The following is a 24,392-nucleotide window of genomic DNA, read 5'->3' on the forward strand; positions in this document are numbered from 1 at the left end:
GAGATGATGATGAAATCTGCTAAGGGTGGGACTGGGAACTGGTTGAGGAGAGATGGAGATAGAATGAGTGCCCATTGCTGAGCATGCTTGGGGCCCACCTGGGAGTGGAAACCATGGATTTGTGAGGGGCATCAGGCTGAAAGTCGTGGGATTTCCCCACAGCAGCCTAAGGAAACAGGAGGGAAAGGGAATATGATGATCCCTTCCGCAGCAAAGAAGAGCAGACCTTTGCTGCAACTGGCACACGCTTAAGCTGAAGGCTTTATCTCTGGAGACACTGGCTAAGATTTTCTGCTCTGCGCCTGGGGAGAGTAGGGCCTTAGCTGAGCGTTAGAAATGGATAAGAGCCACTCATCCCTGTCTTCTGGCTGTGGGGATGGTGTGTACGTCATCTGCCAATGTCTTACGACACCAGGTGTGTGGTTGATGATGGCATTTTCTGCCAAACAGTCAACACTCTGAAGTGGTACGTCTTTGTAACTCCATGGTCCCTAGCAAAGATTTGGGCTCAAAATAGGTGCCAAATAGATAAATGTTGAATGATCTCCAACTGCAGATTCTACCTGGCATTCACAGCCTTCTGTGAGAGGCTGCAGCTCACCTTTCCAGTTTATCTCCCAGTGCTTCACAACAATGCCAACACCTAACAGAAACTGCCTCCAAACAGGCTCTTTCCTTTCTCACTTCCATGCGGCCTAAGGAGCCTTTTATTAATGGTGGGCTTTGTACCTGATGCACCCTGTCTCGGCTCCCACCCCTCTCTTCAGTCTCAGAATTACACCTGTCTGAATGGGAGTGTAAGTAGGTAGAGATGGAGGGCACTGGCGAATGTGTCAGAATATTCACTGGGGATTCCCATAGACATGTCTAGACGCCAAGTCCATGAAGATGACTGTGTGAAGATGCCCATCTTCGTATCATTTACAGTTGTAAAAATTGAAATCAATCTAAATGTACAGCAGGAAGGGATTAAATGAATTATGGTACAGAATACATTTGGATATTATACAGTCATTGGAGATGATACATAGCTATATTCATTGACAAGGAAAACATTTTTAAGTGAAAAAAGGTTACAGAATTACATGTATAGTATGGTCTACATTTATACAAAATTATATATGGGAAGGATGTTGATTGAACTGTTATCTATGGTTGCCAAAGGGATGGAATTTTGCATTATTTAAAATTTTTATACCATTTTATGTTGCTTGGAATTTCTGTGTATTATTTTTATAATCATAAAAATTAAATGAAGTGTTTTCGTTATGGGAAAACCCAGTGCATCCTTTGAGGCCTACTTTATATGTACATTCTCCAGGAAGCTTTCCTTGATGCACTTTCCATTCTATGCCCAGACTGGAATGGTAGCCCTACCTCCTTTGTAGCTCTTTGTCATCTCTTAAACCTTTGGTCTTTCTCACTCTTGTGGGCATTGTTATCTCTGAGATGATCTCATTAACCTCTGGGGCTCGGAACTCCTTAAGATCATGGACTATGTTGTTCCTACCCATCTCCACATTCACCCACAAAGGCAGCCTGAGGGGGCAATGGCTGCCATTCAGCTCTGGCAATTATTGTTTTACGAGCCTGTGGGCCCAGATCTTGGGGTTTTTGAAGAGATCCAGAAATCAGGCCTGATTTGGGGTTGGCAGGAATGGTGCTTCAGGGGTGGGGGGGTGCCTGCAGGCTGGGAGGTGATCGCCACCTGCCCCACACTTGCCCCAGACAGGACTCCTCCCCTTTGCCCTTGTCTGTTGTGGGAATGCCCCTCTGGCTGTGACGACCAGACTTCGGGAGCAGAAAACACCCCTCACTCCCAAGGCTCCTCCAAGGTAGCCAGCTGCTCAACCTCCATCAGATGCACTTAGGGTCCAGGAAAACCACTGTCCAATCTGAGTTAGGACCTTTCCCTCTAGGGATGTAACCATTGTTTCCTCCTAGCTTCGGAGCTCTCAGCTTCCTCTTCCATGTTGAGTGGCAGTGGTGATGACCACAGGGGCACAACCAGCAGGTCTCCAGGCAGCCTCACCAGAAATAATGACAATAAGGCACCTGGTAGGCGGGAATGGGTGTAGGAGCAGGGTAATCCCTTCCCACTGTGGAGCCTCACAATAAGAGCTGTCATGTGTTAAAGGCCTACTCTGGGCCTTTGGGCTTTGAAACATCTCGAATCTAGCATCAGGAACTTCCAGGTGGGCATCACTATCTGCATTAAAAGACAGGCTCTGAGACCTGAAGCAGCCTGTTCAGTTTCACGCCCCACTGTCTCCAAGCTCAGAGGGAAGACCTGAACCCAATCTCCTTGACTCAGCTTGTCTGCCACACCATGTCCCACACATTCTCGGCAGGGATGGACAAGAGGAACCTAGATAATAATCGACTAAGTTGTTCTTAAAGACCTGACTGTGAAGCCACACAGTAGACCTGTTAAGGACATGTTACCCACCTGACTTGTAGGCATGTGAACTTCTCTGACCTCTGTGAGGTACTCTCTCCCCAGACGTGCGCAGTGTGTGGCCCAGCTGGGGAGCAGGAGCAGAAGCTGGAGGACAGGGAAGCAGCTTGGGTGAGTACCTGGGGACCATCAGTGGCAGAGACAAAACCTCCACTTGCTGAGAAACCACAGACAGCACCCAGAGCTCGAGTGGGAGCTGAGAGCACTTCAGTCCCAGACCTCAGGTCCCTCCTAGCCTTTGGCCTGGCTTTCCTCTTGGCCTCAGTGCTTGGACCTGCAACTCTCCACAATAAACCCCTGTGACTCCAGGGTTCCTAAGCCCATCTTTGTTCCCAGAACCTCAGCACTGAGCACACCAGAGGGGCTGATTGGTTGGTCCTGTGACATAATTGTTCTAAGTAAGCGGTGTTGGGAGTTGTAGCACCTTGAGAACAATCTCCCTGGGAAGCTGTGCTGCCTCAGAGGCCTCTGCCAACCCTCCCCCGCCAGCCCTGGGTCATGTCTGAAGCAACTGAGCTGTCCTTGTCATCTGGGTGGGGGTGGTAAGGGATTCCTAGTAGTGACACTGCTGGCTGGAGCCCCAGGGCTAGAGCCTGTGTGTCCCCTGAGAAGCACCCACCCTGAGTCAAACTTTGCTTTTCGGGCTGTGGCAGGACACGCTCATCAAAGGTGCTCTCCTAACACAACCGTCTCCAGGGCTCACTTCCCCTCCCACGCACCTCCATTTCCTCCTCTGTAAGATGAAGAGTTTAGACTCCTCAATAATTTAAGATGTTTTAGTAGCACTACTGTTTTTGTAGACATCTACACCAAAGTCCAGTATTCAAAACATAAAGGTATGGTGTTCTCTTTTATTAAAGATGTACCCATTAGGGGGCACCTGGATGGCTCAGGTGGTTAAGCATCTGCCTTCCTTCGGCTCAGGTCATGATCCCAGGGTCCTGGGATTGAGCCCCACATCGGGCTCCCTGCTCATGCAGGAAGCCTGCTTCTCCTTCTGCCTGCCGCTCCCCCTGCTTGTGCTCTCTCCCTATCTCTCTCTGTGTGTCAAATAGATAAATAAAATCTTTAAAAAAAAAAAGATGTGCCCATTAGAAAGGCAATTAGTAAGAACTCAGAGGTTGGTAGGATGAATAGGATAGTTGCTGATTTACACCATACTCTGCTCCCAATTTATTCTGCCATTTTTTGGTTGCACAATATCGACAAAATCAGGAAATTTTTTTAAAATTTTATTTACTTTTCAGAGAGAATGACAGAGAGAGAATGAGAGGGGGGAGGGGCAGAGGGAGAAGCAGACTCCCCACTGAGCAGGGAGCCCCATGTGGGACTCGATCCCAGGACCCCAGGATCATGACCTGAGCCGAAGGGAGATATTTAACCGACTGAGCCACCCAGGCGCCCCAAAATCAGGAAAATTCTGATCACCGAGTTAGTAGTTAAAATAGTTCATTTTTTAACCTAACCTCAAAATCTCAGGATACTGAAAGAGGAAGAGTAAAGCTTATTTGTGTTGTTTCAAAGTTGAATCAACACTCTATTAGGATGAACCATATGTAACTGCCCATATCCTACCATTGTGACATACAAAAAGAGCAAATTGTATAATTCAGTAAATAATAAGAGCTAACATTAATTTACTGTGTGCCAGGCCCCTGCTAAACATTTTGGAAGCATGACGTCTTAATATCCACACACCACGGTCTGCTGTGCAGATAAGAACCCCGAGTGCAAGGAGCTGTTTGAGCTTGTCCAGGTGACCAGAGCCTCCAGGGTGAAGCGATCAGGCGGCGCATCGCGGGTTGCGGGGCTGGGCCCCCTCGGGCTAGTTTCCCTCCTCCGGCTGCAGGCCTGGCGGGAAGAATCCAGCCTCTGTGCCCGGGGGCGCCCACCAGCCCAGGAGCTGCTTGTTTTCTTAAAGAGGTTAGCCACCTCCTGAGCAGCGTCCGCGGCTCCGCGGAAGCCCGGCCATTGCAAGGGGCTTTGTGTGCCGGCTGCGGAGGGCCCGGGAGAGCCAGGGCCCAGGCAAGGCGGCAGCCGCGGTCCAGCCCACCTGCGCCATCCCCAGACCGGGCCGGGGAGGGGACACTTGTGCCCCCAGCCCTTGCTGCCCTCTGTTTGGCGGTGACCCTCATCCCCAGGAGGCAAGAGACTGGTGCCTGCAATGTGGCCCCCAACCAGGAGCGGCCGCAGCGCCCCGGAAGGTGTGAAAACCGCCCACGCGCTCAGAAAACTGGGCTCAGAGCTGATTTGCGATTCAACGGGCCTTGTAGGTGATGATGATGACGGTGATGCCTGTGGAGGCCTGGGAACCACTGCTCTATAGTCTGATCTGGAAATACTCTGGCCAAAAAAACCAGTGCTTTTAAGCCCCTTTCTCGCAGAAACTTGTAAATGAAATTCATGCATTAGAGAGTGATGGAGAAAAGGCAAAGGCTTGTACAGTAAAACTCATTCTGAAAACAGCAGTCGCTTTGAGGGTCTACACACCCATCCTAGAGTGTGTGGAACTTAGCTCCGTGTTCATCCACTACAGAAAATAAGCATTTCCCTTGACCGTATAATACGGGCTTTGGAGTCTACAGGAGGTCATGTATGCCTCTTTACAGGAAAATATTCTCCAGAACTTACCTCCCAGAGACCTGCTAAAATGTCTCCAGGCCGAGGATCTTGTCTTTCTTCACTTGGATCTTCACTCGTGTACCGTGGAACACTGTGGAATTAGGAGCTGCGGGTTCACTACCAAATGTTTTACAAGTCGGGTGAATCTAATCTCCCTGTAAAACTGGTGATGAAAATCCATTGATTTGAGGCTTCTCAGGAACACCTGAAAATTAAGCAAATAAGGTGGACAACACTCCGCACAGAGAGAGGAAAAGAGAGGTGTTCGACTCTGAAGGTAACCGCCCTTCTCCACCCCCCACCCCCGCAGACCTTCCTCTAACTCCTCCCTCCTGCCTCTCTCCCAGGCCTTCCCTCTGCTCCCCAGCCTTTTCCCAACATCCTCTCCCCCATTCAGTCATAGAGGCTTTCAAGCAACAAATGTTTTTTGAGTGTCTCCTGCATTCTTGGCATCATGGCAGCAACCCCTGACAAGACCAGGTTCCTGGTCTGATGGCAATGAGAGTCTGGGGCAAAGTCAGGAAGAACAGGGAGGCACACAATAAACAAACATTAACTATGTAATGGAAGACAGGGTGATAGGATCGGGTAAGTGGTCAGGAAGGAAGGTCTCTGAAGAGGTTTAAGGCCAAGAATTGGAATTTTTGCGCTAAGCCCACTAGGTAAGGAGTCAGGGAAGAGTGTTCCAGGGAGAGAAAACAGCAAGCGCAAAGGCCCTGAGGCAGGAAAGAGCTTGTTGGGTTTGAAGAACTAGGTCACTGTGGCTGGAGCCTGGTACATGAAGTGGAAGGAGAGGAAATGAGATGAGAGATGGAGGCAGGGCTGGGTCACTTAGAGCTCGGTAGATTGTGGTAGGGAGGGTGGGTTTTGTTCTCAGTATAACGGGAAGCCTTCTGAAGGCTTGAAGCAGTGCATTGATGGTGGTTTGCGCTGCTAGTTAGAGAATGGACCTTGTATGAGAGAGGGAGGCAAGGAAAAACAGGGAGATCCATTAGGAGATGTAGCAGTTTTCTGGGTGGTAGGAACAGAGACAGGGCTGTCATTAGGACAGGTGATCAAGAAGTTTAGAGGCCTAAGGGTCCTGGGAGAGGACTCTCTGGCCAGTAGACAAGGAGAACAAGGTCTCTGAGTGATGGGGCTCTAAAGCGCAAGGGAAGAAATGAAACCCCAGCACTTCTGTTCATAGTGGGTCATTTCCCTTGCGGAAAGTTTCAGCTTCCTGATTCTGGGGCTCTTTGTGAGATGGAATTTGGGGGAAGAAAGTGTGGGACATAGTATTGGTGAGACCTGCTTGCCCCCTTTAGGGTCATCCTCTCAGCTTCTCTCTGGGAGTGGAGCTGGGGGTGGGAGTGGGGAGAGTTTCTGCTCCAGCTCAGAAGCACCTCTGCACTAGCAGGGGAGGAAGTGAGTCAGTGGTCCCCCAATCACCAGCCCCTACCCCTAAAACAGATGCTCTGCTTCCTCCTTCCCACCACAAGGCCTCTAGCCTCCCCGCCCTCCACCACCTGCCCAGACCTTTGTTGGGAGAAGTCAGTGGGGTCCTGAATGGGACTCTGCTGAATGGGACAGCTCCCTTATGGCTGAAGTGTAGGGGGCTCAGGGGGAGAGCAGAGGCCCTCTTTAGCCCAAGGGGTGAGAGAGTTCTGGATTAAATCCTACCCCATACCCAGGAAAGCCTTGCCTGAAGCGGTGGGCGAGAACAGCCTAGTGCCTTCTCCCACAGTCCCTCTTCCCCATCCGTTGCCCTGTACACGGACACCACCCACCTCTGCCTGCAGGACAAGCCCACAGGCTGCCATCTTCTCAACCCCTGCTCTGCTGGGGGCTTAACAGGGATCGTCTCAATTTTTATACACTCTCCTGAGGGAGGCCTATTAGCCCAATTTTGCAGATGAGAACAGGTCTACACAGTTCAGGAAAGCCAAGCTGTCTGCCCCCCAACGCAGAGCCCAGGTCCTTAACCTGCTTCTTCCCGGCAAACTGGACCTGAAGCAGGTTGGGGCTGAAAGATAAATGCATGGATGAAAAAATAAATGAGTGAAGGGGCTTGTGGATGCTGGGAGAGGCGGACATCAAAGCCAGATTGCCCCAGTCCTCCCCAGGTGTGGCTGCGCAACCAGGGTCCAGGTGAAAGGTGGAGGGAAGGGGATGGGGGGCAGTCTGGTCCCAGGGATGGGTGTGAGGAACACAAAGTACATCCTTGATTGGCCCCCAAGGTAGGCGCCGAGGTCTGGGCCTGCCTCCCTCCATGTCCAGCGCCCACAGACCCTAGTCCTTACTAGGCGCTCAATAAAGAGTAGGTGAAATTTTGGCTCATCTGCATTCGTGGCAATCAACTCAGTAAATGTTGACAAACGGATGACTGTCCGCAGAAGGGTCCCCACCTGCGGCCCACTAGGCGCAGGGGGCGGTGCTCGGCCCCCGCCTCCCCGCGCGCTGCCTAATCTGCCCCTCGCAGCACCGCGCGGCGCGAGGGAACGCCCGGGGCGGGGCCAATTAGGGGCGGGGCCTGCGGGCCCGAAGGGGGCGGGCCCCCGCCGGGGTCGGTGGTCTGAGCTGAGAGAGGTCTTGCTCGGAGCGTCGCGCTCGGAGGGGCTGGAACGGGTGTGCGGATGCTGGAAGTTCACATCCCGTCGGTGGGACCCGAGGATCCCAGGCAGAACCCAGAGAAAGGCCACATGGTGAGCGGGGACACTGGCTGGGAAGGCGCACGGGACCCGCCGGATTTCCCCGCGCCAAGCGCAGTGGGGATCCCGCGCCCGGGCTGCAGCATCGGAGCGCGGCGGGTCAGGCCGTCCGGAGACCGCCTGCCGAGGGTCTCGGGCCGCTTGGATTTGCCAGCGCTGTGGACGACGGTCCGGGTTCACGAGGGACTGCACGCAGCTGAGGGGCGGGTCCGGCCTCCGCATCTCCCCAAGGGTGTGGGGAGCGTGGGAGGGTCCCCGGAGATTGGCGGGGCTCCCAGGCCGCTTTGTGCCTTTGAGCGCGGGAGGGCGGGCGCGTTGCAGACGCGGATCCTGCGGAGCCCTCCCGCGGGGCCTCACGCGCACCTGGCCGCCCGCCCGCGCCCGCCAGGTGTTCCGAGTGGAAGTGCTGTGCCGCGGGCGCAGGCACACCGTGCAGAGGCGCTACAGCGAGTTCCACGCGCTGCACAAGCGGGTGAGGCTGCGCCGCCGACCGACCGACCGACCGACCCCGGCCCGGCTCCTGGGAGACGGGCGAACTGCGGGCCCAGCCTCTGCCACCATTACCGCCCCAGTCCCTGGAGGGCTCCGGTCCTGGGCACAGACCTCCCTGCGGGCTTCGGGGTGGATGCAGAGGGGATAGGGCCCAGCCTGTACTGTCGATGCCAACGCGTGGCCGGCCAGCCCTCGGGCGTTTGGGGGGCGGGGGGGCTGGGGTCTCTCTCGCCCCCGTCCCAACCATCCACTCACTAGCGTCTGCCCCAGGGTAGAGCCTGAAGCCTGGAGGTGGGGGCGGGGAGGACCGGGAGAGACTCTTGGGCGCAGTGAGCTTGAGGACTCAATCGGAATACTGTGATGGCACCGCGGTAACCTCCTGGCAGATCAAGAAACTGTACAAAGTGCCCGACTTCCCCTCAAAACGCCTGCCTAACTGGAGGACCAGAGGATTGGAGCAGCGGCGTCAGGGCTTGGAAGCCTATATCCAGGTGTGCACGGGGCTCACTCTGTTGCCCCCTAGGCTGCTTGACCAGAGGTGTGGCCCAGACAGAGAGCTGGGGCGGGCGGGGGGGGCGGGTAGGGAGTGAAGGGGACCCACATCTTGAGCATGCTATTTACTACCCCAAGCCTCAATATTCTGAACGATCATGGGTCCAAACAGCCCTCTGTATTGATAGAATGGGATGAGGTAACACGAGGCAGGTGGTTTCAGTTCAATGAAAGCTAGTTCTCTTTCCCTCTGTATTGATAGAATGGGATGAGGTAACACGAGGCAGGTGGTTTCAGTTCAATGAAAGCTAGTTCTCTTTCCCCCTGTGCTACCCTCAATGCTGAGGATTTGGGTGGGGACCCTTCCCCCCTCTTCCCCACACAGTGATGCCAGATTCCAGGCCAGGTTGGCTTCCTGGGCTTACAACCCATGAGTCACCCAGGGCCCAGTGCTCAGAAGGGCCCCAAATTTGGCTTAATAATGCTCTGCTCGCTCTTGAAATTCTTAGTCATTTTGGAAGGCCCCCGCCTCTCCATTTTGCACTGGGCTCTGTATGTTAGGCAGCTGGGTCTGATTACAGGTTCCCTCTGATCTCTCCAGGGTATCCTGTACCTGAACCAGGATGTGCCCAAGGAGTTACTGGAATTCCTGAATCTTCGGCACTTCCCCACAGACCCTAAGGCTAGCAGCTGGGGGTGAGCTCCTCTGGGGGGCCATGGCTGGGCAAGAGAGGGGCCCCAGTGCTGGGGGGACAGGGTCTCTCTGCAGCAAGCAGGTGAGAAAAGGTTTGAGAAGCCAAGCCCTTTCCCTTCCTTCTTACATCGGCCAGGCAGCAGCCTGCTGCTGCTTTGAGACGTGACCTCCCTCATTAGCTTTCTTGACCGGGGGTAGAGGGGCTATTTTCTGGACAATCTTGGTTACCGCCGCCAGATCCGGAACTGAGCTTGTTACAAATAGAAGCAGTGGTCCCCTGGGAGGTGAAGAGCTGGGCTTGCGTGTCTCCACCCCTTCCTCACGCGCGCGCCCGCCCCCACCAACCGCAGCTCACAGCGCGTCTCCCCTTTTCAGCGCCCTGGGGGAGTTCCTGCCCAATGACAGCAGGCAAGTCGAAGCCCCTGCCGCCCCGCTCCTGCTGCCCCGCTCCTGCTGCCCCCTGGTGGCCGCGCTCCAAGAGGCGGCCTGCGGTTGTCTGACCTACCCCACCCCCCAATCCCAATCCCAATCCCAATCCCGGTTTCTGTCGGTGCCTCCTGAGCCCACTTCCCATTCGCCTTTTCGTGATCTCAATCCCTGGTCTCTACCTCTCCCCCTCACTGTTCAGGACTCTTACCTCCTAGCTCCCAGCTGCACCACCGGCCTGTCTTCAGCTTCCACAGGGATCCCTACATTTGCAGCCCATCCCCAGGTGAGGGCCTAGGTACCAGGGTGGGAGTCGGGGGTGAACCTGACATTTTCAGCTCAGGACCTCCAGGCAGCATCTCGTGCCTGCTGCCTGCCTTTGGGGCCACACCTGCCCTGCTGCTCCTGTAGCCTGCTTTGTATTCTTCTGAAAGCGGACGTGGCGAAATAACCTTGGTTCTTCTGGTCTCAATTCCTTGCCAACCTGGCTTATCAAGCTAATGTGAACAGAATGTGAGCGGGGCATGCCAAGGCCTCACCGGGGGTGGCCAGCTGTTACCTATGACCTCTTCCTGAGGAGGGGGCTGAGCCTATGGGCTCAGGAGCTCAAGGAACTACAGGCCTGAGGCTAGGCCCACCCCCCATCTTTTCTTCCCCTGCAGTCCTCTACCCCTTCCTCCTGTTTTCTTTCTGTCCCACAGAGCCTCTGCCCAACGTGGTGGTGAATGGCGTGCTCCAGGGCCTCTACGGCTTCAGCAACAGGCCAGCTGAAGCTCAGCGAGAGGCATCTTGTCACCCTGCCACCCATGCCCTGACCAGCCCAGAGGCCTAAGGGGCCACCTGCCAGGACAGGCACGTGCCTCAGTGTTATGTGCCCTCTTCTCAGAGGAGGCTGGGTCCCCCTTGGCCCAGACCCAGGACTAACCTACCCGAGGTGCCAGGGCAGGGACAACAGGGGATAGGAAATAAAGGGAGAAGTCCATTTAGAGGTAGGCTTCGACAAGGTAGAGATGTATTTCTTCCCCTACACCAGCAGGGGGGCAGGGGACAAGCAAAGGCTGAGGCACCCTAGTGGCAAAGGTTAGAAGCAAAAGCTCCTGCTTGCTACTTGTGGGTAGTTATCAGGGAAACTGGGTTCCGACCAGAGCCGCAGAAGGGGAGACAGGCACTCCCAGCCACAAGAGTCCCAGACATGCTGCGACCGGGACTTGAGCAGGTGTCGCAGGCCCAAGAACCCAGCCCACACACTGGTTATAAAAAAACCCACCCTTTTTTTTTTTAATTCGTCAGCATTGGTAGGACTTTGTTACAAAACCAGGCTGGTAGGTAGGCCTGTGGAATGTGAGGGGAGGGGTCCACTCCGTCAGATGCCAGCACTTGGGCCAGTGCAGCATGGAGCCCTGCAGCGGGCGGTCTTCACCCGCGGGAAGGCAACAGGGCCGCACAGATGGTGGCTCAGAGGAAGAGGTCCCTGGGGCCCTACTCCTTGGCGATGGCAAAGGGCTTCTCCACCTCGATCTTGCCACAGTCTGCGATCGTCACATCCTTCAAGGGCTTGTCCCGACTGTCAGTCTTGGTGCTCTCCACCTTCCGTACTACCTCCTGGGAAGGCAGGCGGAAACAGTAGAGCGGCGTGAGTCCGGAGGTCCACCCCTCAAGGGAGAAAGGCCCCAGAATATGGCCGGGGAAGGCTGAGACCCCCATGGGACGAGCAGCATGCAAACCCTGAGGCACCAAAATCCTAACGGAACCCTGGGCAGGGAGAGCCCAGCTTTGACAAGATGGGGTAGTTTTGATCTTCTGCAGTGGGACCGGGCTGAGCTAAGGGCGAGGGGGAAGAGGGTGGCTGTGGAGTGGGTACCAAGTGGCTTCGCAGGGACACAGTATTTGGCTGGGTTCTGCACAACTGAGGGGGGTGGAGCCTAGCAGTGAGTGAGTGAAACAGGCTCCTGCACCTGGGCAGGCTGAAGAACTGAGAACCTGGGGGCGGAGAGACATAGGGTTTGTGCACATGAACACGGGGAAATCTGTGGGCTCCCTGTTGGGAAAGGGATAAACTAGGTGGCACCCCTGCCCTGGGGTGTCCATTTCCTGATGAAGGTTGCCCAGGTTTAGCCCCTGCCCCCCAAACTCACCATGCCTTCCAGAACTTTGCCAAACACCACATGTTTGCCATCTAGCCAGGCCGTCTTAACGGTCGTGATAAAGAACTGGGAGCCATTGGTGTCTTTGCCTGCATTGGCCATGCTCACCCAGCCAGGGCCGTAGTGTTTCAGCTTGAAGTTCTCATCGGGGAAGCGTTCACCATAGATGCTCTTTCCTGGGAAGAAAGAGTAGGTCAGGGAGCTGAGTTGGCCCAAACCAAGCAGATCTTTGGGGTGAGGATTCCAGGGACTCAACCTGTCTTTGGCGTCAGGCCAGGCTCCAGTGGATTATAAGGACATTAAATGCTGTCTCCTTCCTACCCTCTGGTCTTGGAGCCAAACCATGCTGACAGACCAAGTGGGGCATGAGGCCAGGCTGATTTAGTGAACAGCTCACCCAATTATTTCGAGGAATACAGTTAGTGGCTTTTAAATAAGGCAAACATCAACAGCTACCCTTGGTGGTGGCCTGGGAGGTCTGCCACAGGAACTCTGAGGTACTCGGGTAGAGAGGTGCTATGCAGAGGGCAGGGGAGGTAAGAACTCTCCATAAAAGGACAACAGCTGTGGTTGACCAGCTTTTCTTCCTAACAGCACAGAAGATAGATGAGTGGCGAGGGGCTGCCCCCTTGGGTTCTGGATAATCAAGAGCCTCTTATCAATGAACACAAAATAAAAGCTGGATGTTGATGTGTGTGGTATGTCTATCCACGAGGGGTCTGAGGCCAGGGTACACAACAAAGGGAGCTGGGCAGACCCTGCCACCATTTCAGAGATCCTCATCTAAGTTCCCAGAGCTGCTTCTGCCCCCTTCTTTCTCCCTGTCTCCTCTCAGGAGATTCACACTGTGTGCTAGTGACTATAGGCCCTGGAGAAACCCAGTGACAAGCTTCATTTTGTTTTACCCAATACCTCTCAAACTCACTTGCATCCACAACCTGTACCTATCTGCATCCCGTGGCTCCACAGAGGGACCCAGCTTTGGAAGTTGTCCTGGACCCGCTGCTCATCAGGGAGGCATTTCTGACTGCGCAGCAGCTGGGGAAGGCTAAACCTGACAATCACTAGACACGGGGGCGGGGGTGCCATCTCATGCCCAGGCCAGGGAGCAACCCAACCCTCTGCGGCAACTCCGGGCTCGAGTGCTGGCTCAGAGTCTCTCCTCGGTGAGAGTCCTCTTTCTAAATCTCCAGTGACAGCAGGATTTCAGCTGTGTCGCTCTCCGGAAAACTCCACATCTCCATCCTTGGCTCTGATCACTTTCCCAACACATAAGGAATCCCAAACTCAAACGGGTAACTTCATTTTAAACTCAACCGATTTCGTCATCTTTCCCTCCAGACTTCAATTTTTTTTTTTTTAAAGATTTTATTTGAGAGAAAGAGAGAGCATGAGAGGAGGGAGGATCAGAGGGAGAAGCAGACTCCCCGCCAAGCAGGGAGCCCGATGCGGGACTCGATCCCGGGACTCCGGGATCATGACCTGAGCCGAAGGCAGTCGTTTAACTAACTGAGCCACCCAGGCGCCCCTTCAATTATTGACAACTTTTCCTTTGCACACTGTCCATGAGGTTCCCACCAACATTATCTATCCCTCCTCTCCACTCCTGCCACGCCCACTGCAGTAACGACTAATGTTCAGAGTGCCAACGGTGTATGCCAGAGAACCGACACGAGCATTTTACACCCAGAAAAACTGCCGCATTATCTTCCCTCAAACTCCTTTGCACCTGGGTCTTCCTCCCATTCAAGCCCTCCGTGGGTCCTCCCTCAGTGTAGGACAAACCCAGGTTCCCAGGTCCGGCCACGGCCCAGCACTCAGGGCCCCGGTCTGGTGTGTGCTCTCCATCTCTGGACCCCACCTTCAGCCAAGCTCCTGCCACAGAACAGAGGTGGGTTCACCTTAGCCCTGCCTCTCTGCCCAAGTTCTCCCCGGCCAGGACCCTGCCCAAATCTTTCCTCACATTCACAAGGCCACTTCTTGATCAGCCTGGCCTGAAGCGACTCCTGTGCTTGTTGGCACCTCGACAGTGGCTGACTTACCATATGCTGGGCACCTACCATGCAGCACCCCAACTCTTCCCACTCTGACTTTACACAAGAGGAAACTGAAGCTCAGAGGACTCACCTGCCTGAGGTCACAGAGCACGAAGATGGCAGATCTCACCCAACTGTGTCCGACCCCATGCATACAGTGCTTTGTATTATGTCTGCTCTTTCTCAGGCACCGCTGCCGATGGCCATCACTTACATTCTCTACTGTTCTATAGCTTCCACGTCATGTTCCCCTGGCTCCTCCCACCTAGATGTTAAACAACCTGACAGAGCCTGACCTAGAGTCACTGACCCACATGTTTAGCTTTGCTTCCCCTCCCCCCAGGGGGTACCCCGAGAGAAAAGTCACCAAGGCTGTAGGCCCTGACCGGCAGGCCTGCTGGCGGGGTGAAAGCCACACAATCCCCCCACCATTCTCCTCTTTGTCCTGGGGTCCCTCTACAAAGAAGGCTGCAGCTGGTCCCCGTGCGGGTGCCAGTCCTGCCTCCAGAGCTGGGCAAGCAGGAGGCCTCGTCTGCCCAGCACAGCCCAGCCTTCCCAGCTTGGAGGCTGCACCAAGAGACCCTGCTGCAGAGGACATGAGGTTACCTCCAGTGCCATCTCCCCGGGTAAAGTCTCCACCCTGGATCATGAAGTCCTTGATCACACGATGGAATTTGCTGTCTTTGTAGCCAAATCCTTTCTAGAAAAGGGAAGAAGGTGAGAAGCAGCATGAGACACCAAGCAGATATTAAGTAGACCCTGCAGGAACCCAGCCCACAGCTCCTGCTCCCAGAAGACACACCACTGCTGATTCAGATTCATCATTCGACCTGCTGAGTGAGCAGTTACCAGCAGGCCAGGCGCGGAGCACACACACCCAGGAAAGGCTAAGACTGCACACTCCTCTGCTTTTATACAATTCCACTTCACATAATGTCTCCACCTTTCCCTGCTCTTTTTCTAATCCTAAGAACAGATGCAAGAAAACGGACCAAAAAAACAAGAGTTACCTGCCAGGTCACTGCAAAGTTGGAATACAGACTTTTTTTTCTTTGATAATTTTTTATTCTAATTCCAGTAAACATACAGTGTTATATTAGTTTTAGGTGTACGATACAGTGACTCAATTCTATACGTCACTCAGTGCTCATCATGGTAAGTGTACTCTTAATCCCCGTCACCTGTTTCACCCATCCCCCCACAGCTCCCCTCTGGCAACCCCCAGTTTTCTTCTTTAGAGTTAAGAGGAATACAAACTTTTTTTTTTTTAAGATTTTATTTGACAGAGAGAGACACAGCAAGAGACGGAACACAAGCAGGGGGAGTGGGAGAGGGAGAAGCAGGCTTCCCGCTGAGCAGGGAGCCCGATGCAGGGCTTGATCCCAGGACCCTGAAATCATGACCTGAGCCGAAGGCAGACGCTTAACTGAGCCACCCAGGCGCCCCAGGAATACAAACTTTCTTAAACAGGGCACTCCTGTTTCTTTAAGACCTGGGAAGCTCTGGGCCCCTTACCCTTAAGAGAAAGTTCTGGTGCACAAGCCACAAACTAGTTTCCATGGATATGTTTTCCTTGATTACTGCAATGCCTTAAAAATGAAAAATTTTCTTAAAAATAAACAAATAAATAAATAAAATCCATATTTCTGGATTTAGTTTTAAAACCTCCAGAAGCTATGATAATACCAGGTTCCCAGAGCTGCAGGAGAGCGGTGAGCTGTTGGTACTCAGTGAGGGCTACTGCTACAGACAGGCCCCGCTCTGCACATCCGTTCGCTGTTAGCTCTACTTGCCAACTTCACTTGAGTTCAACCACCTCTGCTCCAGCCACTTACCTCTCCCGTGGCTAAGGCCACAAAATTATCCACTGTTTTTGGAACAGTCTTTCCAAAGAGACCGATGACCACCCGGCCTATATCTTCATCTCCAATTCGCAGGTCAAAGTACACCTGAGGAAGAAGACCATTTCAACTCAGCCTTTTTGAAGGGGTCTTGCCAGGGAAGCGAGAGCCCCAGAAGTTACCACAGAGGTGGAAGAGAAAAGAACCATATTTTGAGAGCAGTGGTTCTGAACCTGATTTCGGTGACGACAAAAACCCTATGAGAATCTAATGAAGGCTCCAGACCCTTTCCCCAGAAAATGTTTGTTTGCACTCCCTTTAAACTATAGGGTAGCAAACAACCTTTAGTCTAAAAATAGCGCAGATTCTAGAAATGAACATCCAAAAACCATGAAGGAGGAGAATCTAACTTAGCATCATACAAGTTTCAACTAGATTGCTGTTCTTTGTAATTGCAAGTGGGTAACATCTGGCCCAAGTAAAGAAGATTCACAATTTGCCAGACGTGATCTTTCACCATTTCCCCAGCGCTGGACGGTATTCGCAGAAAGACTGCTCTGAGGCTGACAGTGCCAGCCCCGGCTGCACAGGCGCCCGCTCCTGGGTTAAGGCTGGGGCTGGGGTGTCGAGGAGGAGTCGGGCATTCTCTGGTCTGAATGAGCAGGACCGCCCGGACGCCACGAGGCCACAGCCGGGAACTAGGGAGGGGCTGAGCCAAAGCCGAGGACGCCCAGGCCTGAGCTCCGGGAGCTTAAATGCCTCGGACACCGGTGACTTGCGGCGCCGAGGCCGGGACGCGGGCGACGGGTGGGGCGTGGGGGCCGGGGGGTGGGCTTCGCCAGGCAGGTCGGGAGAGGGGAGGACGGACCTTGACGGTGACTTTGGGCCCCTTCTTCTTCTCGTCGGCCGTCGAGGGACCTGGCAACAGCAGGAAGAAGACGCAGCCCACTATGAGGGCGGCGGCGAAGAGCACCTTCATGTTCCGCTCGGAGAGGCGCAGCATCCACCGAGCGAAGAGAGCGCGGCCCCGGTAGCCGAGGGCCGGAAGAGGGTGGGGACGCGTCGGCGTGGGCACCGGCACCACCACCGAGAGCGGCTGGGGGGGAACCGGGGCTCCTGCCCGCCTCCTGGCAGAAAGTGGTCTTTATTTCCCCCCTCTGGGTCGGCGCCGGGTAGTAGGACCTCGCGGGGGGCGTGGCCCAGCCCGCCGTCAGGGCTAGCCAAGACGCGGGCTCGTGGGTGGCTGCCACGTTACTGTGGCCTCATTGGCTCCCCAGTTCGCCAACGCCCACCAACAGGAAAAGGATCACGGAAGGCGGCACCGCCCCGAGGAGCACGCGGATTGGGTCTCCGAGGAGACTACAAACCCCAGCATGCAGAGCGGCCGCTCCCGTGGCCCGTTCTTGCCTTTGGGGAGGGGAAGGCCTTCGGGGAGGTTAGTTTATGTTAGGAAGTCCGTCGATGGGGGAGAAGGCGCTTGTCAGTTTCCGAATTGGGCCAGTCAAGCCTTAGCCACCACTAGCTTGGGTTTAAGTATGGTAGCTCCCCAAAACTTGGGGCATGTTTCTGCTAACCCAGAGTATGACCTTATACTGCACTTTCTACTTGTCTTGCAAAACTTGCTTCAAAACCTTTCCTTTTTGACTTAGTCCCTGCCACTTTAGTCCCTGTTTTTCCTCTGGTCTTACTGTGCTTACTGCACAGTAAGTACTGAGTCAATGCACACTTTATTATTCTCTGGTTAACTTCCTTCCTTTACCTATTTTTCCAAGTAAACAGTTGTTTTGTTTTAAGTAGGTTCCACTCCCAGCCTAGAACCCAATACCGGCTTGGATTGATGACCCTGAGATCAACACCTGAGCTGAGATCAAGAGTCCGACACTCACCCGACTGAGCCAACCAGGCGCCGCCAACTAACCACCTTTTTTGTGAGCAACGCACTGTATTGCATGTGTTGCACTTATTTTGTATACATCTCCCCCAACCCTGCTGCTGTAGGGCTAAATGTCCAACAAATATTGGTTGCAATAGCATCATATTAACACTGAGGTAGGAAATTATATATACCTGAAACGGCCTGAGGTTCAGTCTCTCTTTTCTAGAAAACTTCAGGAAGGTCAGAGATAGTTGTCAGATGCTCTCACACTTGTTCCAGTCTGCAACATATATACTTCATCACTGGGAGTCTTACCCAGAAAAATAAAAATTACACACATCTTTCTAAAATGTAGACCTATGACATTAAATGTCTTTAAAACCAATTTTCAAAGATTGATAAATTCTTGGTCTTCACAGCCCCAATTGTAGGTAGGAATGGCGTTTCAATTAGTTGAACCCTGCAATTTGGTCTCTTTATGAGGTCGGGACCTAAGTTGGAGGTCATGCATGGCCACTGGCATTAACTTGTCCTTGCTTACACTGAGGTCAATGCAGCCAGGCTGCAAAGCTTCCACAGGTGTCTCAGAGAAACACAAACGACATTTGCTGTTTCTAATCCTCACACCTCAATCCAGACCACCTCGATCTGCTAAAGGTTCTTCTAGGTAAAACTGTTGCACTGACAAAGTTGATCCTCCAATCCCCCACCCCCCACCATTTTTTTTTTAGTCAGGCCTCTTTCCCCACTGACTGGTCTGATGCTGTCCATAGCCATTGAGAAAAATGTTCAATGTTTTCAAAGGAGCCTTCTCCACGTGAGGAGCTAACGCTAAAATGGCATAAAAGCAGCCTCCTCTGTAGTCCCCCACCCCCGCCACTTTTGGAAGGAAAAAAAAAGCTTGATGGATAAAATGTTCTAAATGTGAAGTTTTTCCTCTCATGATGATCTTAAAACATGTCTTCTGCTTACTTATCTACCAGTGAAAAAAACAAATCTAGTAATTTAGTAACAAAAAATTGGAACCAGCCAATCATGCGGATTGACAGTTGTTTTATGGATATATATATACACACACACACACACACACACATACACACTTGTGATTTTATAATTGCACATCATAGTTTTATCCTCCATCTGTATAGATGTTCATTTGGTAGAGCAGAATTACAAAGCTATTCCAAAGCTGTTCCACATAGATCTTAACTTCCTGATGTTCTACCACCTAAGAACCACAGGGATACAGGAACCAGTATGTGAGTCATCAATGTCCAAGTTCTGCCAGGAATATTTAAAGTGACTGACAGGAGAGAGCAATGTTCAACCCAAAGGAATGAAGCAAGAATGCCAAAGTATCAGGCATTATATTCATTCGTTGAGTCATATCAAAGTTAATCCTAGCTGGATTCTTAGTTACAAACGAACCAGGGGAAATTAAAACCAGAAAAACCAACCAACTAACCAAAGAAAATTAGTCAAGAAAGGTAAGACATTTTATTTTACATACAAAAAGGGTGCAAACTGAGTCCTTTCTTCCCCAAATTGGGGAAGAGGTATACTTAAAGATCACATTTGTGTTTTCCATGGTGCCCTAGGAAATGGGCTACTCTGAGATAACATATCAAGACCCATTTTCCATTTTTTCCAAAAAAGGCTACTTCCTCTGCAGAGGAGTTTCTCCTAATGGTGTACAAATCTCTCTCCCGGAGGAACCATTTCAAATACACTTGAAATTGACATTCATGTTTAAAAATACAAGTTTCATTTTTCACAGCTGAGCTTTGTGACCAGTGCCAGGGTTTATGAAACAACATCACATATCTAAAATAAAAAGTAAAAAAAAAAAAAAAAGGCATTTAACAATAATCAGACACATCCACACAGCAATTAAAACTGATTTCCACAGCTGATTTATACATCATCTAGTCTTAAAAAAATTGCAGTCAACATCCCAACATCTTTTTAAAAGTACAATGGGGAAAGATTAAAGAAACAAACAAAAAAATAATAAATTAGAGCATGTAATATATCCAATGGGAATTGATGAATCAACATTATTTTCCATTGGGGTGGTTATATTTTTGGTTTCATCTCTATCTTTTCTGTTTACTCTTCTGCTCGATAAATGGGGCTCATTCCTAGAGCCAGCTTGCTGTGACACTAATTTGAGAAGCTCACTTGTTACCTGTTTACTTCTGAGAATATTCAGTAACACGTGGTCCCAGCAGCCTGGGCTGTGTCTTTATGGAAGTGAAATGCACAGATGAGAACACGCCCGAGCGCCCGAGTGTGTGCACGCGCGCGCGCGCACACACACACACAGGCATACAAGGCAACCACACACACCCATCTGTAAATCTATTTCCCCCCAAAGAAATGGCGCATCTCTCCTGAGACGATCCTAACAGATTGACAAGCCTCTTAAAAAAAAGCTTTCGGTGCAAGGGCTGGCCTGGGATTTGGTCTGGAGCTCATGAAGAATACTGAAAATGTCTCACCTGCCCTGAAAGAGGGGGTTTGCAGGGAAGAGGCAGTCGGGACAGCTGTCCTCTTGTGTGTGTTATTGGGATGAGTGCACGGCACCCCCACTTATTACCATGGATAACCCTCTGCTCTGAGACTCTGAAGGTGGTGATGGCACTGGAAATATGATTGTGAAGAGAAAGAGGAGGAAAGTAACAAAAGAAATTCTGTCCACAGAATTGAGGTTTCTTTAGAACATCAAGTTTGGTAACGAAACTAAAAACATACGGAGTACACGTTCACTTTTTCCTTTGTAAGCTGATCTACAAATACTGGAGTGGACGTCCTGGTTGCTTTTTGAGGAAATGTGTCAACTACTACTGTCTGTATCCAGGGAACCTACTTACTATTTTGAATACAATGGAGAAACCTATTCTTTTGCACTCAGTCACCTGCAAAAGGAGTTATGAGAAACATGTTTTTAAGACTGCTTAATTGATCGAAGACTTCCAAGATTCTTTATTTGTGGCTAAAAACTGCTCAAAACTCTGCAAACCCTCACAAGGGCCGTGGTTTCCTCTTTTTCTTATTCAGAAACAAAGCCACCCCTCCCTCTCCCCCTCCCCCCTCCCCCAAACAAGACAACAAAACCATAGGAATCTCATTTCAATTCCTGCTGACCCATCATAGGGAAGACTGGGAGTCCCTGGCCATCAATCTCTAGACAGGGCTTTCCCGGAGGCCTAGAGTTGGCAAAAGCAAGAACCTCAGAGACAAGTGCCTGTCGCTCAGATGGCCAATCCGGATGGGGTGCCTCATCACGCTGGCTCTCTAACAGTTGTTGGGACTCAGCTGCGCACCTTAGGGCAATGGTGGGGATGGCGGCAGTGGACTGGCAAAGGCAATGTTGGCCGGGTGGTGCTGCAAGCTCCCAATCCGAGGGACTCCAGCCCTAACGCGGCTGACACTGGAGACGACATTGTCAGGGCAACTCACTGGGGATGCAGAACTGGTTTAAATATGAAAATGGAAGAGGTGACTGGGTCACACAGGAGGCAGGTGAAATCGGAAGAGATGCATCAGAAGAGTAAGTTCCTTTGCGATGCTTTCTGGGTTGCCATGGAAGAACTTGTTTTTGAGAAACACAGGCCATGCTTGCTCACTGAGCAGGGGAATAAGTTCTATCTTTTGCATACAAAAAAGTTAAGGCTATGATCTTTAGTAACCACTCCGACAGACGTTACCATCACTGCATATTTCTGACCTTAAAGATGGTTACTCACACTGAGAATCAACACTGAATATGCACCATCAGTGCACACTTCCAGTGAACTAAGTTGGGATATCGAGGTGATGGACCCTCTTCCGGCTGCCGGCAGGGGCCGTTTCTTTGTACCCGCAGTTCATGGACATAAACAGGCAAATCAACACCACTATGAAAACCCCAGGATCTTGCCGTCTCCTGTTGCCCCCGTGTTCCAGAGTGAATTGGAGCTTTAACTGGAGGTCAGCCTATCCAGAGTGAATTGAAGCTTTAACTGGAGGTCAGCCTAGTCCCTTACTTGTACCTTCTTAGACCCTGTTTACTCCTAGACAGACCCAGTGCAGCAGAAATGTTCATGAAGGCGGTCACGAGAGCACAGCAGCTGCTGGAACACGGCCCTCCCTTGCAGAGGAGTCCAGAGTGAGATCCCTGGGAAATGGCAGGGTGTGTGTGGCAAGTGGTCAACCCTTACAAGGCCTGACTGTGCAGACACACATCATCCTCTGGTATACGAGAAGGACCGTTTATGCCTCAATCTGCTCAGGATGCAATGCCAGAGGGGCGCAGGGCTCAGGAGAACTCCTGGTGGCATATATTAAGGGTTTTTTTTAATGAACGGATGCTGTTAGTACTTACTGCTAACCCAGAAGCAACTGCATCAATCCCAAAGAAAAAGATCCCTAGGCACCATGTTGTGAAATGGAGAAAGATCAAAAAACTGCAGTGAGTGGACTAGGGTGGCTGGTGGGTGGAGGGAGTGCCCAGCCTCGGAGGCCTGGCTGAGGCACAGCGCTAAGCAACTAGAGCAAGCGGCTTGAGGCCGGGAGCCCTGATGTGCTGGTGGGGATGGTACTGATGGCCAAATTATTCCTTAGGTAGTCTTTCTTATTTACTTTTTAATTTTCAGGAAGATCACAACAGAATCTCTCAGGGGTCTGGGACCACCTTGGAGTGCTAATGGCCTTGGAAGAATCACCATGACCCTTTGTTATGAAAATCAAATACCTAGTAAAGAGATTTGTGGGGGGGAGAGAAAGAACAGTGCATTAGGAAGGAACCCCCCCCATAACTGCTTAGGTTTAAACCCCTCAAGAGCTAGCCTTTAAAAACATTTAAGACCAAAAAAAGTCACAAACCCAGCTGCAGGGGGACCTGCCCTGAGCCAAGCTGGTCACTGCCTTTGCTTTTTTGTGGAAGCAGAGGTGGGGAGGCACTTAGTGGGTATGGAGTGCCAGGATGCTAGAGGCTTTGTCACCATTTTCCCCTTGCCCTCCTTTGAGAGACAAGGCTTTTTCTAGACAAGGTATAAGGAAGTTAAAGTTTCTATACAAGCAAGTTTGAGTTGCCCAAGTGCCATCTGAGAAATGTTTCTATGATGGTGCCTTAACCACTAGGTAATATCGAGGAAGCAATATTCAAAATCCTTGTGGAAAAGGGATGTGACAGTGTGTCTCCCAGCCACTCTGTCTTGTATACAGGAAATTTTCTTTTAAAGAAATGAAAGATTACAATCTACACATGAGCTAAGCAGGTCTGAAGCCAATAAAGTGATACTTCCTAGCCAAGGCCCAATGGAACAGTTGAAGTCCAGTAACTCTGATCCATGCAACTGCTGCTATTTCTGCTCCATGTGAGATACATCAAGGGACTTGTCAAGACATGCCAACTACCGGAAAGTATCCCCACATCCTCCAGTCCAAAAGATGGCCCACTACCTCAAGCCAGAGGCAAATGATTTGTGTTCCCAAAACCACCAGACTCAGTCACCAGCCACTGGTCCTCCACGGTTAGCTCTCTCTACTCCCAGACACAAGGCCTTGTTCCCTGACGTAAGTGATTCTTTCTCCTCTATCACATCTGGAATGAGGTCACTGTTTGCATAAGCCACTGAGCTCAAATGAAAATTGAGCACAATAAGATTAACTCCATACATTGATGACTTTCCAAGAAGTGAATGAAGAATCAAGACCCTTCATGGTAGTAGGTTAGGTGACCATCCCACACGGGAAGGCAAATAGTGGACTGGGGAAACATGCTCTCGATATGCGGCCATCTTATTTGGAAGGAGTCTACATCCAATTGAGAAAATAATTTCAGACCTTTCATTTCAATATCCTTTCCCCTGGAATTTTCCAGCACCAATCAATCTTATCCTCCTGTTCACGACAGCTCCACATGCTCAGTCTGGAGCCTGCTGCTGTGGACCTACTGGAAGAAGATCTGCAGGTGCTTGGTTTCTGGTAAGGCAGGCCAGACCAAATGCTATCACTCAGCTACTGGGGCAGACAGTACACATTGATTTTATTCACTGGCCCTATGATGCCAAATCCTGAGGTTCTTCTGGCAGTTGGAAGGCAGGCTCACTTTCCTCCTCTTCTTGTCCACTAGTGGCAATATGGTGGTGGCTCTTTCATCACGAATTTTGTCCCCCAAGTCACTAAGGAAGTCACATGGCTATCTAGTTGGAAGTCCCTGGCAGTGGAGGAAACCGATTATTTCCAATTTTTTTGTCAAACATCTTCTCCTGGTCACAGTCTGGCTTATCCCATGTGCTGGAGAGCAAGGCAGTCCAAACTGTAGGCTGATGAGGTCAAGAGGCTCTGGGAGGGACATTCTTCAGCAGTTGAGAAGATGAGGAAAATTCAAGTATGTTTCCTTGCCAACCTGAGTGTTTACTCAGAATGACACAGAGTTTGGCTTCTTCTCTTCTGGGTGCTGCAGACCCAACTTTTTCCACTGAGAATGTCCTCTGGACCCATGTTCTCTCTGAATGGCTTGGCTGGCCCCATCCCCCTCAAAACAGAAAAAAGTAAAACTCCCGATATAACCAGACACAATATGCATCTGCCGTGTTTTTTGTTAAAAAACAAAACAAAACAAAAAACAACTAAAAG

General features: G+C 51.5%; 2 protein-coding genes across 3 annotated transcripts; one reads left to right on the forward strand and one right to left on the reverse strand.

The window, feature by feature from the left end:
- The first annotated feature begins 7,616 nt into the window (after positions 1-7,616).
- SNX22 (sorting nexin 22) lies at positions 7,617-12,694 on the forward strand. 2 transcript variants are annotated; one of them, XM_028100223.2, is made up of 7 exons: positions 7,617-7,761; positions 8,156-8,239; positions 8,646-8,750; positions 9,353-9,447; positions 9,821-9,853; positions 10,090-10,157; positions 10,573-12,694. In XM_028100223.2, the coding sequence occupies exons 1-7, from the start codon at positions 7,693-7,695 to the stop codon at positions 10,701-10,703; spliced, it is 585 nt and encodes a 194-aa protein (XP_027956024.1). In that variant the 5' UTR covers positions 7,617-7,692; the 3' UTR covers positions 10,704-12,694. The 2 variants fall into 2 exon arrangements, with proteins under 2 accessions (XP_027956024.1, XP_027956027.1); XM_028100226.2 differs by lacking the exon at positions 8,156-8,239.
- Positions 11,123-17,067, reverse strand: PPIB (peptidylprolyl isomerase B). The gene is made up of 5 exons (XM_028100222.2): positions 16,761-17,067; positions 15,887-16,000; positions 14,658-14,751; positions 12,007-12,191; positions 11,123-11,473 (listed from the first exon to the last, which is right to left on the reverse strand). The coding sequence occupies exons 1-5, from the start codon at positions 16,893-16,895 to the stop codon at positions 11,351-11,353; spliced, it is 651 nt and encodes a 216-aa protein (XP_027956023.1). The 5' UTR covers positions 16,896-17,067; the 3' UTR covers positions 11,123-11,350.
- Between the last annotated feature and the right edge of the window lie 7,325 nt (positions 17,068-24,392).

Source organism: Eumetopias jubatus, unplaced genomic scaffold, assembly GCF_037043125.1.
Source record: "Eumetopias jubatus isolate StellerSeaLion01/CBP00866 unplaced genomic scaffold, mEumJub1_p1.0 scaffold_7, whole genome shotgun sequence".
Lineage (NCBI taxonomy): Eukaryota > Metazoa > Chordata > Mammalia > Carnivora > Otariidae > Eumetopias > Eumetopias jubatus.

What these genes read in the sequence shown, in the direction of transcription:
- SNX22 (XM_028100223.2), top strand. Translation starts at nt 7,693, where the DNA reads ATGCTGGAAGTTCACATCCCGTCGGTGGGACCCGAGGATCCCAGGCAG. An exon ending in ACCCAGAGAAAGGCCACATG is followed by an intron (nt 7,762 to 8,155) that starts GTGAGCGGGGAC and finishes CGCGCCCGCCAG; the next exon opens with GTGTTCCGAGTGGAAGTGCT. An exon ending in CCTAAGGCTAGCAGCTGGGG is followed by an intron (nt 9,448 to 9,820) that starts GTGAGCTCCTCT and finishes TCCCCTTTTCAG; the next exon opens with CGCCCTGGGGGAGTTCCTGC.
- PPIB (XM_028100222.2), bottom strand. Translation starts at nt 16,895, where the DNA reads ATGCTGCGCCTCTCCGAGCGGAACATGAAGGTGCTCTTCGCCGCCGCC. An exon ending in GGCCCAAAGTCACCGTCAAG is followed by an intron (nt 16,001 to 16,760) that starts GTCCGTCCTCCC and finishes CTTCTTCCTCAG; the next exon opens with GTGTACTTTGACCTGCGAAT. An exon ending in TGGCCTTAGCCACGGGAGAG is followed by an intron (nt 14,752 to 15,886) that starts GTAAGTGGCTGG and finishes TCCCTTTTCTAG; the next exon opens with AAAGGATTTGGCTACAAAGA.